The sequence below is a fragment of the Equus quagga genome, chromosome 8, assembly GCF_021613505.1.
Source record: "Equus quagga isolate Etosha38 chromosome 8, UCLA_HA_Equagga_1.0, whole genome shotgun sequence".
Taxonomy (NCBI): domain Eukaryota; kingdom Metazoa; phylum Chordata; class Mammalia; order Perissodactyla; family Equidae; genus Equus; species Equus quagga.
Window position 1 is genome coordinate 60,970,636 of NC_060274.1, and position 17,251 is coordinate 60,987,886.

The 17,251-nt window shown below is 35.9% G+C and overlaps 1 protein-coding gene across 2 annotated transcripts in view; it reads left to right on the forward strand.

Annotated features, from left to right (window-relative positions):
- Positions 1–17,251, forward strand: part of ANKIB1 (ankyrin repeat and IBR domain containing 1) — a 135,498-nt gene that overhangs the window by 84,471 nt on the left and 33,776 nt on the right. For both annotated transcript variants that reach the window (XM_046669378.1, XM_046669377.1), the window contains exons 7-9: positions 853–941; positions 10,583–10,727; positions 13,519–13,685. In XM_046669378.1, the coding sequence (XP_046525334.1) occupies positions 853–941; positions 10,583–10,727; positions 13,519–13,685 (401 nt within the window). The remainder of the gene's footprint in view (positions 1–852; positions 942–10,582; positions 10,728–13,518; positions 13,686–17,251) is intronic.

Sequence of the window (17,251 nt, forward strand, 5' to 3'; positions counted from 1 at the left end):
AGGCACTTTAAACCAAACATACGAAACTGTGTTTTTTGTTTTCTTGTAGGCATTTATAATATATTGATAGTTATGGATTTGGTTCAGTAAACCTTCCGGAGTTTGTCATCTAGATACATTTCTAGAATAAATGTTTGTTTTTTCCTGAGAAACAATACTACTGTTTTCTGCATTTTTAATTGGCATACCATTGGTGTACTGTTATAGGAAATCTTGGCGTTTCTTGAATGATTCAGCCACTCATATGAAAGCACTCCAGGTTTTGTCTAGGCCTTCTTGGAAAACAATTCTACTTCTGTAGTTCGTGTCTGTACCATTATAATGTTTGCTTCTAGTAAGTCATTGTTTAGAAAATACAGTGTTTTGTAGCAGAGTTCCCTGGGTAGAAATCCTTAAATTGCTGCTCTGAATATCCTGAGTTGCTGTATTGAAAAAACAAAGTTACCCTGTTTCTGTAGATCTTCTGAGGGGAGTAGAGAGTGAAGGACTGATATTGGAAGTGGTTATTTTGCAACAGGCAATTTGATCTTGACCTGAATAGATTGTAATGATTTGTTTCTTGTACTTCCTTTTCCAAATGTGTAGTTGCTTATTAATTTAATGCATAAATTTGGAATTTAAGTGTTTGACTTTTACATTAAAACATTTAAATCCCACAACAGTTTATAATGAGGTAGGCATGATATTTATTATTCAAAGGTAGGCACACTAACTTTAACTTCCTTTATAAGTATGAAACACTTTTTATAATTACTACACTAGTTTTTTGCCTTAAACTAATGAACAAATGAATATATTGTTTTCTCTCCAAAGTGTGGCTTTGTTTAAATCATTGTTCTTCTTCATCTCCAGTGTGACATTTGTATGTGCAGCATTTCTGTATTTGAAGACCCAGTGGATATGCCCTGTGGACATGACTTTTGTAGAGGATGTTGGGAGTCGTGAGTATATGTGCACCTTAGTATTTCTTACTGCATCACAGCACCCTAATTTGGTAATAAAATTGCTTGCTTTCAATATTTAATGATATGGATTATGTATATTGGTTTCAGAGTTAGACTGAAATATATTATACTTTACTACTAAGGAAGAATTTTGCTTTTCTTATTTTGACATCTTCTAATCTATTAACTTAGTTAAATTATTTAATTTAGTAATTAATGTTATTTGGCTTAATATAAGATACTTTTGGGAACAAAGCAGGTATACGTAAATAAGTTCTCCTAGTATCTTAATTTATATTACATCTAATGTAAATTTTAAGCCTATACCTAAATATCAAGAATCAGTTTCTTACAGCCAAAGAATTTTTAAGCATTTGTTTTTATGCTGTCTCTGAACTTTTTGTGACAAGCAAATAGCCTTGAAAATCTGTAAAATATGAACATTTAATATTTCTTTTTAATCAGTTCAGTTAGATGTCTCTCCCAGGCATCATTGAGTATATATTACAAATGGAAAATTTATTTTGCTTCTCATGTTTATCTCCAGTCTCCTTCCCATTACCTTGCCAAGATTTATACTTTCTTATTATCCATTAACTTTGCTCTAATGTTACGCTTTTCGAGAGAGCTTTATAAAGAAAATGAAGACTGAGCAATACAATATCATGTTATCTCTAGAGACACATAAATGTACTGATTGATGACCTAAGCAAAGCATGTCATTATTATTTAAGGAAATCTTAAAAATCAGAAGTTTTCAAACTGTTCTTTTTCATGGAGTACGGGATCCAAGTGTAGGAAGCTGGGGAGCACAGTGTTGGCTGAGAGAGCAAGAACTGGAGCAGATTTTCTCTTGTGTTTGTAAACAACTTTGTTGGAGTATAATTGACATGCAATAAACCACATATTTAAGATAAATAATTTGATAAGCTTTGACATATATACACCCATGAAACTATTACCACAATCAAGATGATGAATATATCCATCACCCCCAAAAGTTTCCTCATTTCTCCTTGAAATTCCTCCCACCCTTGTCTTTCTGCATCTCTCTTATCTTCCCACCACCATCCCCTCCCTCCAATCTGTAGGCAACCACTGATCTTTCTGTCACCCAGGTTTTATTTTGAGTACATTTTCTTTCTCTGTTTTACAAATCGGGGTATGAGACAAGATTTCATTTCGAGGAGCAAAAAATTACTGCTTTAAAAAATCAGGACAAATAAGAATATCTGGTCATTCTTTTTAAGACATAGACTAGAGACGACTCTGTCTAATTAGATAGGATCAAATCAGTACAGCTGATAGAGGTAAACTACAGCTGAAAGAAGCAAGGGGCAGAGCTCACAATCCAAAGCAAACTTTGACCTAGTTCTGGATGCAGAAAATCTTCCACAGGTACAGTACTTTGTTTAGCTTAAAATTGTTAATTGTATATTTTTGTGAACTGTATTGTATTATTTGGGTGCTGTCAAATTTGCTACTGTTGACCTTGGTTTCTGTGTGAAAACCGAGCACCCCAGAGATTTACTTGAATTTTTTTGAACTTCTTTACCTACCTCACCAAACTCCTGTCACAGGACTAGCCTTAAGAAGTTTATGGTAAGGGGCTGGCCCCGTGGCCGAGTGGTTAAGTTCGCGCGCTCCGCTGCAGGCGGCCCAGTGTTTCGTTGGTTCGAATCCTGGGCGTGGACATGGCACTGCTCATCAGACCACGCTGAGGCAGCGTCCCACATGCCACAACTAGAAGAACCCACAACGAAGAATACACAACTATGTACCGGGGGGGCTTTGGGGAGAAAAAGGAAAAAATAAAATCTTTAAAAAAAAAAAAAAAAAGAAGTTTATGGTAAGATTTAAATTTGAAAGATCTAATAATTGTTTCCCATGGTACCTTATCAGCCTACCTAGGATTCTCCTCCCTACTCCTGCCAGGTAGTTCTTGTCAAATCAAGCACCAGTAAAACAGCTTCCAGGTTGGGTGATTCATTTGTTGATAAAACTGTTTTTAAATTAATTGCAGTCCTCTCTGAGGCATATAGAAAAGAAACTCCTCTGTCTTAAGGAGCAAGGAAGAATTTTTAAGGGTCCTTAGATAGTTCAAAAATCAGTTTATCTTACTCTTCCCTACCCCCTTATCCCTCAGTCCAGCCAGATGCTTTGAAGCATCTATGCCCAGGGCTTAAATGAAAGAGAAATTACTATTTTCTACCTCACATAGAATATCCTTCCTGCTGCTTATTACTTGTTGATTTAGGTAAGTGGTACCTCACTGTGCCTCAATTTCTTAATCTATAAAATGGTGATAATAATAAGTACTTCATAGGATTATTATTAGTTTATTATTAAATGACTTAATATATATCAAATGCTTAGAACAAGGCCTGGCACATAGTAACCACTCAATAAATGTTAGTTATTATCATCTCCCTAAGCATGGTAATAAGCAAGAGAACCGATCTACGATATAACCTGTAAAGCTGACCTACAAGATAAAGATATAGGTGAAGTTTGCCCCATACTTCTCTCTTTTACTAACAGTCATCAACTTCATGTTCTGCTTATAAATTTAGTGGGAAATTATATCTTGATGAGGATTAATAGCATGGCTATTATATAGAGAAATGATCCTATCTTCAATGAGATCTCAGTTCTGTCATTTAATTGGCAGAGATAATTACATCTGCTGTGATGTATTTAGAATACATAAAACATATAGTAAATAAATCATATTGTAACTATGTCTAAGCAAACTGCACTTTGACAGGGGAGTATAAGTATTAAGATAAATTATATCCAACTTCCCAGGGAACCTCTTCATAGCTAAAAGAAAGAGGATCCTGTTATGTGAAAAAGGGAACTCTACAGTTAGCAGTTCTCCAACTTTTAGTCTCAAGACCACTTTACTGTCTTAAAAATTGTTGAGGAACAACAAAAATGGCTTCAGTAAGTTAGAAGCCCATTTCTCTCTCAAGAAATGAGAGTTGGGGAGTAAGGCTTTGGCAAAATGGTGGGGTGAGCTGACCCGGGACTCTCTCCCCTCCAAACTACAACAAAGGATTGGAAAAAACTGAATTTCAGCTAATAAACCTAATGCCAGACCATCAGAGACCTACAGCACCAAAAAGACAGAGGATGGAGAGGCTGCAGCCGGCCTCGGAAGAGCTGGAACGGGGTAAGAGAAAACTTCTCTCCCTCTCCTAGGGACTGGGATCGCTGCCGCGGGTGCGGGAAGGAGCGGGGGAGGGGCTGCATGACCAGGGGATCATCCATGACTCCCGCCGCCAGTACAGTGGAAACCCGCTGACAGGGGAGAGCTTCCGTGCGCGGGGACCCCATAAAGCCAGGACCCCGGGAGACCAGATAACAGAACTGATCTGAATCCAGATTGGCATGTGAGAAAAACAGCCCCTCCCCCCCAGCAAACCATGCTGGGCGCCGCCATCTTGCCCGAAGGCAGAGAGCTCAGAACATGCCGTTCTCGACCCCCATCTAGTGGCAACAGGCTGTAACTGCAACCAAATTCTACCATCATGTGAAAAAACCGCTCCTCTACAATCCAGCAGTTTATAAAAGCTCCAGACCAAAAGGAAAACAATAAAAACATGGAATTAAGTCCTGAGGACTTGGAAATAGGTAAACTAAGTGATAAGGAGTTCGGAGTAGCTATAATCAGAAAACTCAGTGAGCTAGAGAGAAAGAGAAACAAGCCAATGAGTTCTGGAGTTACTTCACAAAAGAGATTGAAACTATAAAGAAGAATCAAACAGAATTACTAGAGATGAAAAACACAATGGACCAGATAAAACAGAATACAGATTCCCTGAATGCCCGTGTAGACACCATAGAGGAGCAAATTAGCATAATCGAAGATAGACAGGCTGAATGGCTCCAGACAGAGGAAGAAAGAGAACTAAGAATTAAAAAGAATGAGGAAAATCTCCGAGAGATAGCAGATTCAATGAGGAGAAAGAATTTAAGGATCATAGGAATTCCCGAGAATGTGGAAAAGGAAAATGGAGTAGAAAATGTGCTTAATGAAATTATAGAAGAGACACTTCCCAAATCTGGGGATTGAGGGAGAAATGTGTGTAGAGGAAGCTTTCAGATTTCCTAGATTTGTCAATGCAAAAAGATCTACTGCAAGGCATGTAGTAGTAAAAATGGCAAAAAGGAAAGACAAAGAAAGAATACTCAGGGCAGCAAGGCAGAAGAAAATAACCTACAAAGGAACTCCTTTCAGACTTTCAGCAGATTTCTCTACAGAAACCTTACAAGCTAGGAGAGAAGGGAGTAACATATTCAAAACATTAAAAGATAAAAATCTTCAGCCAAGAATACTCTATCCAGCAAGAATATCCTTCAGATATGAGGGAGAAATTAAATCTTTTCCAGACAAACAAAAGTTAAGGGAATTTGTAACCAGAAGTCCTCCACTACAAGAAATCCTCAAGAAGGCTCTCATACATGAAAAAAGAAAAAAGGGAGAAAAGGGTCACAAACCACAGAGTAGGAAGACAGATAGATAGGACCAGAATAGGATAGCAAATATTCAACTACAGCATTAGGACAAAGGTAAGGAAACTACCAAAGCAAAGACGATCTTATCACTCTAACTACAAACTCATAATGTGAGTTAGAATAAGAAATGAAAATAATAATTTAGGAGGGGAAGAGCAAAGGGACTAAATCAGTCTAGGCCAAGTAAGTAAGAGACCACCAGAGAATAGATTATATTATACACGAGATTCTAAATACAAATTTAAGGGTAGCCACTAAACTAAAAACAGAACAGAGCCACAAGACATAAATAAGGAAAAATCTAAGAAACCCAGCATAAGAAATTGCAATATTAAATGAGTAGGCTAAGGCACACAGGAAAAGAAACGCAGGAAAACAGGATAATGAGCAACAGATTGACAGCATTAAGTCCACATGTATCAATAATCACTCTCAATGTAAACGGATTGAACTCTCCAATGAAAAGACACAGAATGGCAAAATGGATTAAAGAACAAGAGCCAACAATTTGTTGCCTCCAGGAAACACACCTCAACCCCAAGGACAAACACAGGCTCAGAGTGAAGGGGTGGAGGAGAATCCTTCAAGCTAATAGCAAGCAAAAGAAAGCACGTGTTGCAATTCTTAAATCAGACAAGACGGATTTCAAAATAAGGCAGGTAAAGAGAGACACAGAGGGACAATATATAATGATCAAAAGGACACTTCATCAAGAAATAACGCTTATAAATATCTATGCACCCAACATAAGAGCACCAAGGTTCATAAAGCAACTATTAACAGACCTAAAGGAAGATTGTTAAAAACAACACAATAATAGTAGGGGACCTCAACACCCCACTCACATTAATGGACAGATCATCCAGACAGAAAATCAACAAGGAAATAGGGGAGCTAAACGGAAAACTACAACAATTGGACTTAATAGACATATATAGATCACTTCACCCTAAAACAGCAGAATACACATTCTTCTCAAGTGCACATGGAACATTCTCAAGGATAGACCATATGTTGGGAAACAAGGCAAGCCTCTACAAATTTAAAAAAATTGAAGTAATAACAAGCATCTTCACTGATCATAATGCTATAAGGCTAGAAATTAATTACAAGAAAAAAATTGTTGAGGACGTCAAAGCACTTCGTTTTATATGGGTGGTATCTATCCATATATACTATATTAGAAATTAACACTGTAAAAATTTAATATTTGTTTATTCATTTTAAAATAACAGTAAGAAACTCATTATATGTTAACATAACATTTACTGTGAACAATAACTATTTCCAGTAAAAAAATTAGTAGTGGTATTGTTTTACATTTTTGCAAATCTCCTTAGTATATGGCTTAATAGAAGCCATATTCTTATGTCTCCTTCTGCATTCGGTCCATTATGATATATTGTTCTGGTTGACATCTATAAAGAAAATCTGACCTCACACAGATGTGTATATGGAAAAGAGAAAAGTATATTAACAGCCTATTCAGATAAGTGTGGATACTCTTTGATATACATCAAAACTCAACAAGTGATAGTTTTCTTAATCGTTAGTTGCAGTGTAAAATCTGAAACCATATCTATAGACTTTTTGTACTCTTTACATTAAAATCCATTGGTCTATCCTGCACTTTTACTGGATCTTTTACCCATGCATGGTCTTGTAACATCATTTTGAAAATATTGGCTCAATGGGTTACGTAGATCTTCCAATGTTAATGTATTTCACATACATATTGTAGTAAAAAAAAATCACATTAGTTAATATCACCACCAGTGTCATCAGAAAAGTCTCTAAATATTGGGAAGCTGAGAAGGTCACAATAGCAGATAAGAGTTTTTCAAAATTCTACTTTCTACTTGAAGGCTTGAATTTTATCATTGGCAACAAATACCATCAACTTTTTTCCTTGATGTGGCAGGCTCACTTAATGCATTTGTTTAAAAAGTTTACCATATACCCAAGTCTGAATAATCATTGTCTATAGTTGTTCTTTCAAATAAAAATAATGTCCCATGATAAAAGCAGGCAAGTCTACTTGTAGCTTGAACAATTAATTTCCTGAGACAACTATCATGCCTTGGTATGCAGCAGAAGGTCATTATGCTTGCTTCTCATTTCTTTGCACAGAATACCCAAAAAATGGGTACCCATGGGTTAAGATTTAATAAAATAAATAATCAGTAAAATTTATTAATAATCCATAATTAATAATGTTTATTACTCCCTCAAGGACCTTCTTAAATGCAACTGGTTTTTTGTTTGTTGTTTGTGTGTGTGTGTTTTTTTGAGGATGATTGGCCCTGAGCTAACATCCATGCCCACCTTCCTTTATTTTATATGTGGGATGCCTGCCACAGCATGGCTTGACAAGCAGTGGGTAGGTCCGCACCTGAGATTCGAACCAGCCAACACCGGGCCACCTAAGCGGATCTGTGAGCTTAACCCCTGTGCCACTGGGCTGGCTCCTGGCTTTTTTTTTTTTAACCACAAGTGTGGAGCTGTGAAGAATATAAAATCTACTTGGCTACAAAATGCCACTGCCATGATTCATGCTAAGGCAGCTGCAGTTTTAACCAAAAAACAACCAAAGTCTTAATACTCAACCATTATGAAAATAGTTTTGTCCTCATAAACCCCCTGGAAAGTCTCAGGAACCCTCACAGCTCTGCAGATCACACTTTGAGAACTGCTACTCTATAGCATTTCCCCTGAATGCTTCATCCATGTTTACTTCTGCCAAATTGTTTCTCCTGACACAGAGTAATACAAGTAATTTTTTTAACTGGTGACTAAGGTACAGAATGCCCTTCTATTGGGATAAATCAGAGTTTTGTGAATAGTGTGTGGTTTTTAAATCATATTGAAAATAGAGGGGAACATTTTAAACATGTTGAATTTAAAATGCCTATGGGATATTTAAATGAAAATATTGTGTGTGTAATCAAAATCTATAGCTAAGGAGGGAGATCTGGGTTTTAAATTTCAGAGTCATTGACATACAGGTGGTAGTTTAAGTTAGGCATATTTAGGTCACCCAGGGGAATTGTATGGAATGGGAAGGGAAGAGTTTGGGCATGAAATCTCTAGGGAACAGTAAAATATAAGTGATCAGAAGAGTAAAAGGCATAGCGAAAAAGATGAACAAGGAACAACCAGAGGGAAGAAGGATGCCGGGGAAAAAATAAGTCCTAGAAGCCAGAGGGAAGAGAGAATCTGAAAGAAGGAACTGTTCATCAGTGTAGGATACTCTAGAGAAATGAAAGGAAAGTAAAAACTGAGAAACCTTGAATAATTTGGGCTAATGAGTAATCTTAATGGCTTTGTAGAAAGCCAGCCATTCAATGAAGAGTTGATAGAAGCCAGAGTGTTACAGGTTGAGAAGTGAATGGGATGGACTTGGGGAAGGAATGACAAATCATTGTTTTGTCAGGAAACTTTGATGTGAAAGAAAAGGAAAGTGGAACTAAAACGTGTTATGTGATTGAGAAAGGTTTTCAGGATGGGAAAAACTTGAGCATGTTTATTGTGCCAAGGATGAGAGCCATTAGAGAGAGAGAGTAGGTTAACGGATAGTGCGAGTCCCAGAGCTGGCCTGAGGATTTGAGGAATAGCCTGGGGCTAAAGGAGGAAGCCCTCTGACTGAAGTGACAGGGAAGAAGGCAAAAATAGCTAATATGGCTAGATTTGAGGTGTGGTAAGGAGGATGTTAAGAGAGGCTCTGTTTTCTCTGAAGTGCCCAGATGAGATTGTGGAGGAAAAAGTTGGAGTAAAGGCAGCAGATCTGATGAGATCTCAATAAGCTTGATATTTTTTTATTTTATTTTATTTTTTTAAATGTAGAAACCCATTCTTTTTTTTTTTTAAAGATTTTATTTTTTTCCTTTTTCTCCCCAAAGCCCCCCGGTACATAGTTGCATATTCTTAGCTGTGGGTCCCTCCAGTTGTGGCATGTGGGACGCCGCCCCAGCGTGGTTTGACGAGCAGTGCCATGTCTGCGCCCAGGATTCGAACCGACGAAACACTGGGCCACCTGCAGCGGAGCGCGCGAACCCAACCACTCGGCCACGGGGCCAGCCCCTATAAGCTTGATATTTTTAAGTGCAATTAAATTAAGAGACTGGAGAACTAAAGGAAAAAGATATTGTAGGCAGTGGAATAATCAAACTTTATGGTGATGACTCAAGAATGGTGATTTAATTGCCTGATTTTCCATTTATCTTCTCTAGGTTTAAGTGTTAAATCTACACTTCAAAAGTTTGTTTCTTGTTTTTCCATAGGCAATATTAATAATAATAACAATAAAACCCATGCTGAAATTTACGAATTCTTATTCTGTGCCAGGCACCTTGCAGATATTTCAAAAACATGATACCATATAATCTGTATAACAACCCTGAGAAGTGCGTATTATTATCTCCATTTTGCAGATAGTCAAACTGAGGCACAGAGCAGTTAAATAAATTGATTAGTATTATATAACTTGTTAGGGCAGATCTGGTATTCTCTAACTCAAATTCTGCTCTTAACCTCTTAATTCACCTTGGTCAAGATTCCTGCCACCTTCTAGGATACCTTTCTCCTACTACCTCGACTAGGGTACCTAGAGTAGTACATGAAACTCATTTTAATATTCATCTAAATGAAATATAAGCATAAAACCTTTTCTTCACAAAAGCATGCTATATTCCACTGCAACCCCAAAATCTGTTAAATTATCTGTGGTTTAATTCTGTTCAATTGCTCCCTTTTATTTGAAGGTGGAGAATATTGAGAATTGAATATGACATTTCTAAACCACTCATTTCTGAATTTTTAATATTAAATAAATCTATTGTTTCAACTTTTTAGAGAGGATAAAGCAAACCATGAACATATAAAACATATAAATATATGTATATATGTTTGTATATATATAAAATTAATGTTGGACAGGTAGTAATTGTTGAATAGTTTGTGAATTATATAAATCAGTGTATTACAGTGATATTCCACACTCTGTTCAGTGATGTTATTTTAACTATACTCTAACAAAGTTCAGCATAAAGAAAAAATTCTTAGAATATGCAAATAAATTATATCTTTATGTTTTTTCTGTCTATTGATCATTTTAATAGGTTTTTGAATCTGAAAATTCAAGAAGGTGAAGCTCACAACATTTTCTGCCCTGCATATGATTGCTTCCAACTTGTGCCTGTGGATATCATAGAAAGTGTAGTTTCTAAGGAGATGGACAAACGATACCTACAGTTTGATATTAAGGTATGCTGCCAATTACCTGTCTGATTTCCATAATTTTGATTTAATTAAACCTATATAACAGATTTTAATTTTTTTGTTTTATTTTTGAAAACACTAAAATAATAGACTCTGACTTTTGTGTCTCAGGAAAACTGCATAAAGGAATGTGGCATTAATTAAAGTTTTAAGCTAAAGTGTTATTTTATAATCATGATAGAAGTGAAAGTGAAAAGCTAAAGTAGTAGTTTACCAAAAAAATAAAACTATTGCTCAGAACTATTTACTGATCGCCTATTGCACTTTTATAACTGATTGATAGGATAATGTTCAAAGTACATAGTAGGTGTTTTAAGTTTTCCAAGAGATTATATTTTACTCTCCTAAATTAAATATTTAGCTGTAAAGATTATCAATTTGAAAATTTATGTATTTTTTTAATTTCAAATAATAGTTTCATATAATGATTACAATGTTTATTTCATCTTTTTTCCTATCTTCATTTTCATTCAGAAGTTATTCAGAAGCATATGCAAGTTCCTTTTTTGTGTGACTTAACAGTTACATTTTAACTGCCTTCTACAGCTTTTTGTAGTTTAAACCTTAATATATGGACTTTTTTTTTTTATTGAGGTCATAATAGTTTATAACATTGCAAAATTTCAGTTGTACATTATTATTTGTCAGTCACCATATAAATGTGCTCCTTCACTCCTTGTGCCCACCCCTTAACCCCCTTCCCCCTGGTAACCAATAATCTGTTCTCATTGTTCATGTATTTGTTTATCTTCCACATATGAGTGAAATCATATAGTGTTTGTCTTTCTCTGTCTGGCTTATTTCACTTAACATCTTACCCTCAATCCATCCATGTTGTTGCAAAAAGGATGATTTTATCTTTTTTTTATGACTGAGTAGTATTCCATTGTCTGTGTACACCACATCTTCTTTAGCCAATTATCAGTTGATAATCGGGTTGCTTCCATGTCTTGGCTATTGTGAATAATGCAGCAATGAACACAAGGGTGCATAAGTCTCTTTGAATCATTGATTTCAAGTTCTTTGGATAAATACCCAGTAGTGAGATAGCTGGGTCATATGATATTTCTATTTTTAATTTTTTGAGAAATCTCCATACTGTTTTCCATAGTGGCTGCACCAGTTTGTATTCCCACCGGTAGCGTATGAGGGTTCCCTTTTCTCCACAACCTCTCTGACACTTGTTATTTTTTGTCTTGGTGATTATAGCCATTCAAACGGGTGTAAGGTGATATCCAAGTCTAGTTTTGATTTGCATTTCCCTGATGATTAGTGATGTTGAACATCTTTTCATGTGTCTATGGGCCATCTGTATATCTTCTTTAGAAAAATGTCTGTTCATATCCTCTGCCCATTTTTTTATCAAGTTGTTTGTTTTTTGTTGTTGAGTTGTGTGAGCTCTTTATGTATTATGGAGATTAACCCTTTGTTGGATATATGATTTGCCAGTATTTTCTCCCAGTTGGTGGGTTATCTTTTCATTTTGTTCCTGGATTACTTTGCCTTGCAGAAGGTCTTTAGCTTGATGAAGTCCCACTTGCTTATTTTTTCTTTTGTTTCCCTTGTCCGAGTAGACAACATATTCAAAAAGATCCTTTTAAGACTGATGTCCAAGAGTATACTGCCTATATTTTCATCTAGCAGTTTTAGTTTCTGGTCTTACCTTCAAGTCTTTAAGCCATTTTGAGCTTATTTTTGTGTATGGTGAAAGATAATTGTCTACTTTCATTCTTTTGCATGTGGCCGTCCAGTTTTCCCAATGGCATTTGTTGAAGAGACTCTCCTTTCTCCATTGTATGTTCTTAGTTCCTTTGTCAAAGATTAGCTGTCCGTAGATGTGTAGTTTTATTTCTGGGCTTTCAGTTCTGTTCCATTCATTGGTGTGCCTGTTTTTTGTGCCAGTACCATGCTGTTTGGATTACTATAGCTTTGTAGTATATTTTGAAGTCAGGGGTTGTGATGCTTCCAGCTTTATTCTTTTTTCTCAGGATTGCTTTAGCTGTTTGGAGTCTTTTGTTGTCCCATATGAATTTTAGGATTCTTTGTTCTGTTTCCATGAAGAATGTCACTGTGATTCTGATTGAGATTGCATTGAATCTGTAGACTGCTTTAGGTAGTATGGACATTTTAACTATGTTTATTCTTCCAGTCCATGTGCATGGAATATCTTTCCATTTCTTTCTCTTCCTTTTTTTTCTTTTTAGTGAGGAAGATTGACCCTAAACTAACATCTGTTGCCAATCTTCCTTTTTTTTTTTTCTCCCCAAAGCCCTACTATATAGTTGTATATCCTAGTTGTAGGTCATTCTAGTTCCTCTATGTGGGATGCCACCAGAGCATGGCCTGATATGTGGTGCATAGATCCACACCCAGGATCCAAACTGGCGAACTTCAGACCACCAGAGCGGAATGTGCAAACTTAACCACTTGACCACAGGGCTGGCCCCTCTTTCCATTTCTTTATGTCATCATCAATTTCTTTTAGTGATGTCTTATAGTTTTCATTGTATAGGTCTTTTACCTCCTTGTGAAATATAAATATAAACATAAATATAGAAGATCACATCCTTACTAAGGTAATTACCAGTTTTTTCCTTCTTTTTAAGTTGTTTTGTACTTTCTGGTGCTATTTTAAGTATTTCTTGAGACTGACTACTACTTATTTTTTATTTTGCTCTTCTTTTGCTTTAAAGTAAATTGACATAGGGGTATACTCTATATTCGAATTTGGAATTAAAGTATTTTCTGTTGTGTTTTGTTATTGATGTTTAAACAGGCCTTTGTTGAAAATAATCCTGCCATTAAATGGTGTCCCACTCCAGGCTGTGAAAGAGCAGTCAGACTAACAAAACAAGGGTCAAATACATCTGGGTCTGATACACTGAGCTTCCCCTTGCTCAGAGCTCCGGCTGTGGACTGTGGAAAAGGACACCTCTTCTGCTGGTCAGTACAAGACAAGTTGGAATCAGCCTAATCACCTTTCTAACAGTTTTTAAAGCGACTTTGTACTTTGAATCAGACCTTTAAATTGTAGTATGTTTGATGTCATTCTTATTAATTAAAAAAATGTATAAGTAGTAATGGTTTATATTTATTGTGTGCTTGATGTGTGCCAGGTACTATGCCAAATATTTTCATATATTGAATTTTCCCAACAAGGTTATGAGTTGAGTACTGTTATTATCCCATTTTTACAGATAAGGAAACTCAGGCACGGAGAAGTTGCCCAGGGTTATGCAGCTAGGGAATGGTGGAAATGGGATTAGAACCTAGCTCTTTTTGATTCCAGTGCCCACGCACTTAAACTTTAATACCAAATTGCTTACTACAGATTAGAAAATGTTTAGAGTTTACTCTTTTTTTTTTAAATAGAAGATTCTAGCAGTGATTCTTAACCAGGGATACCCAAAACTACTAAGACAGCTTTTCTAGATTTTCATCATAGGCCCCAACAAGTGAGATTTTGATTGAGTAGGTTTTGGATTGGAGCTCCCCCAAAAAAAGCTCTTAGGTGATTCTAATGCACAGTCCTAGATAGTAACCAATTGTGTGTCTTGTGTTTTGTTTAATTTCTGGCGTCTGATAAGTACTCACTAGGTATGAACTGATGATCAATCAATAATGGATAGGCTTTGTAACTGTGTATAATCGTTTGACTGTATGTTTGTCTGCCGTCAGCATTCTGCTTTACTCAGAGTAGATTCAATGATAATTAACTGTTTTGTTTTAGTTGATTAAATGATCAGAAAAAGAAATAATATTTCTTCTGCTTTTTGCTCATTTCCAGATTAATCGCATATGCAAGGATATACTTTAAATGAATAAAAATCTATACTCTTTACTTACCTACTTATCAGAAACTAAATCAAATTGTAGCACTGCCAGATAGTAAAAAGGCATAGTCGTGGAACTATCCGTACCTTGCAATACCTATTTCTTACGCTCATCATCATTATCATTATTAGGTAAAGATATTTCTTCAACTGCCAACCTGTATGTAGCACTGAGCTCTAGGTCAGATGTCAGCAAACAACCGTCCAAACCAGTTTTTGAAAATAAAGTTTTATTGGAACACAGCCACACCCATTCATGCCAATTTGTTTACCTATTGTCTATGGCTACTTTCAGGATACCACAACGTTGATTAGTTACGAAAGAGACTGTATGGCCCTCAAAACCCAAAATACTTACTATCCTGGCCCTTTACAGAAAAAATTTGCTAGGCTTCTGTGCTAGGTGCTTGAATTTAGTGATTAATGAACAGAAAACCGTGTTTACTACTTTCATGGCTAAATCACACTCAGCAAGAAAATATTGAATAATAGATTATATCCACATACCTTAATTTTTCAAAACATTTAAAAGACAAATTCCTAGTTTTTAGTTTTACATGTTTTACTATTTGCTGGTTGGTTCCTGACTCCGCCTCACTACCCCACCAGAAGAGATAAGGATCCAGCTACAGAATTGAAAAGTGAGTTAATGAATACATGTGAGCTTAATTGTCACTAAATAAATGGCACTTAGATGAATATGAACCTACTTTACCATAGAGTAAGAATCTTAAAGTAAGAAAATAAAGGCTCTTCCTCTTCTGAGTTAGTGTGGTGTTTCTTGAGAAAGTTAAGCTCTAGTGCCCTAACCACCCCATTGCATGCATCCAGTACATCTAGAATGGTACTAATTATGTACTATCCTTGGGGAAACTGAGAAAAGTTATCACATAAACCATTTTCTGAGTTGTCTGCTTTATGTAAGAGGCCAAAAAGGCTGATTTAGAGGATTGGTGGAGAGGCTACAAAAATGGAAAATATAAATTAGTAAAATGTTTATAAGGTAAGATAGAATTTGCTGGGATCAGAGAATAATAAAGTTTTGAAGGGAAAATAAAAACCTGTGATTGGCATTATCTCCTTAAGCTCTATGGTTTCTGTGGTCTAGCTTTTACTAGTTTTTACTATAGATTAGCTTTGACTTTCTTGTATTTTTCCTCACCTATCTTTGTATACTGCAAGTAGTTAAGTTTGATTTGACTGAAGATAAGGAAACTAATGGAAAAACCTACTAATATAGGGTAGACTCTAAAAGCTATATATGTCTATACATATGTATGATGCTATTAACTGTACATTTCTAGACCAATGTTTGGAGAAATATGTCAGCTTACTCTTTCTCACACCTCCAAAATATTAGGCTGGTTATACTCGAGATCCATTGAAGACTATATGCCAAGATCACATGCTGTACTTTAAATTTTATCCTAGTTCAAGGGATCTGTGAATGGCCACATGGATTCAAGGTCACATTTGGTAATTATTTAGTCTTTCTCCTACTCATGAGGGTAATAGAGAACTTGGCAAATAGAATCATCATGTTCTGGGCATAGTAATTCAGGGAAAGAGAATTTGACTTAAATGAAATAGGAATGGATTTCAGTGACAGGCAGTCTCAGATTTAAGTACTTCAGCTTAACCTTGTTACCTTTCAGTTTTGATATTCATTAAGCTATAGGATTGGTATATGTAGGTATATGATATTGTAGATTCTAGGATTTTTACATCATCTGCTTCACCTCTCTAGGCATTAATTTACAATCTCTGTTTTTACATTCTTAGCTTACTACTCTTATTCTTATAGTATAAGAGCTTTGCCTATTATCAGAAATTGTAAAAATTTTCTAAAAAGAAATTTTAAGTAGAATTCTGCTGCCCTTATTTAGTGTTTAAAAGAGAAACAAAATCTGCTTCATGCAAAAGGAAGCTTTGCAAGAGAGATCTTTATAAGATAAAGGCATGTGATTCTGGGTTTGCTTCTCTCTCTCCCCAAAAAACTCAGAAATATTCTCTAAAAATGATTACAAAAGCCACAGGAGATAGCAATGATAATTTCTTCTTTTTAAGAACTGCATGTGACAGAATCAGTTGAGAGCCACCCCCAAGGTTTGTCTGTCTGAATATAACTGAACATATTCCTTGTTAGTAGGGAAGGCAGGAGTAGGCATCTCTCTTCCCACCACAGGATGGACCTTTCTGTTCTAAGTTGTTTATCAACCAGTTCTGTGCCTTTAGTAACTGAACCTAGGATGCTTTCTCCCCCTAGCCTGTATAATTACAATTTGTCTGATCTTGATAGTATTATCCCTAGACAGTGTTCAAAACCTGGACTCTCACTTGAGCCAATGATCTTTCCCTTCTGTTTTTCTTTTTATTAAGTAGAACATGCCACTGTGTAACTTCACTGCCCTCAGAGCTGACACAAAGTCTTTCTTCTCTGAAGAAACTTTTTAGAGATTTGTTGTCAGAAATATTTCTTGGCCACCAAAATCCTAATTTATGAGAAGAAGACCTCAAATTTAACCTGGTATAGTGGTCATTTCTCTCCTGTATCACCTCAGTGTGCCCCCTTGGTCCCTTTAATCACCAATATCTCCATTGGAAACTGAGAAACTTACTTGAAATTGATCTTTTCTAAATCCATAGATAGTCAAACATATTTTAGAGTTATTTACT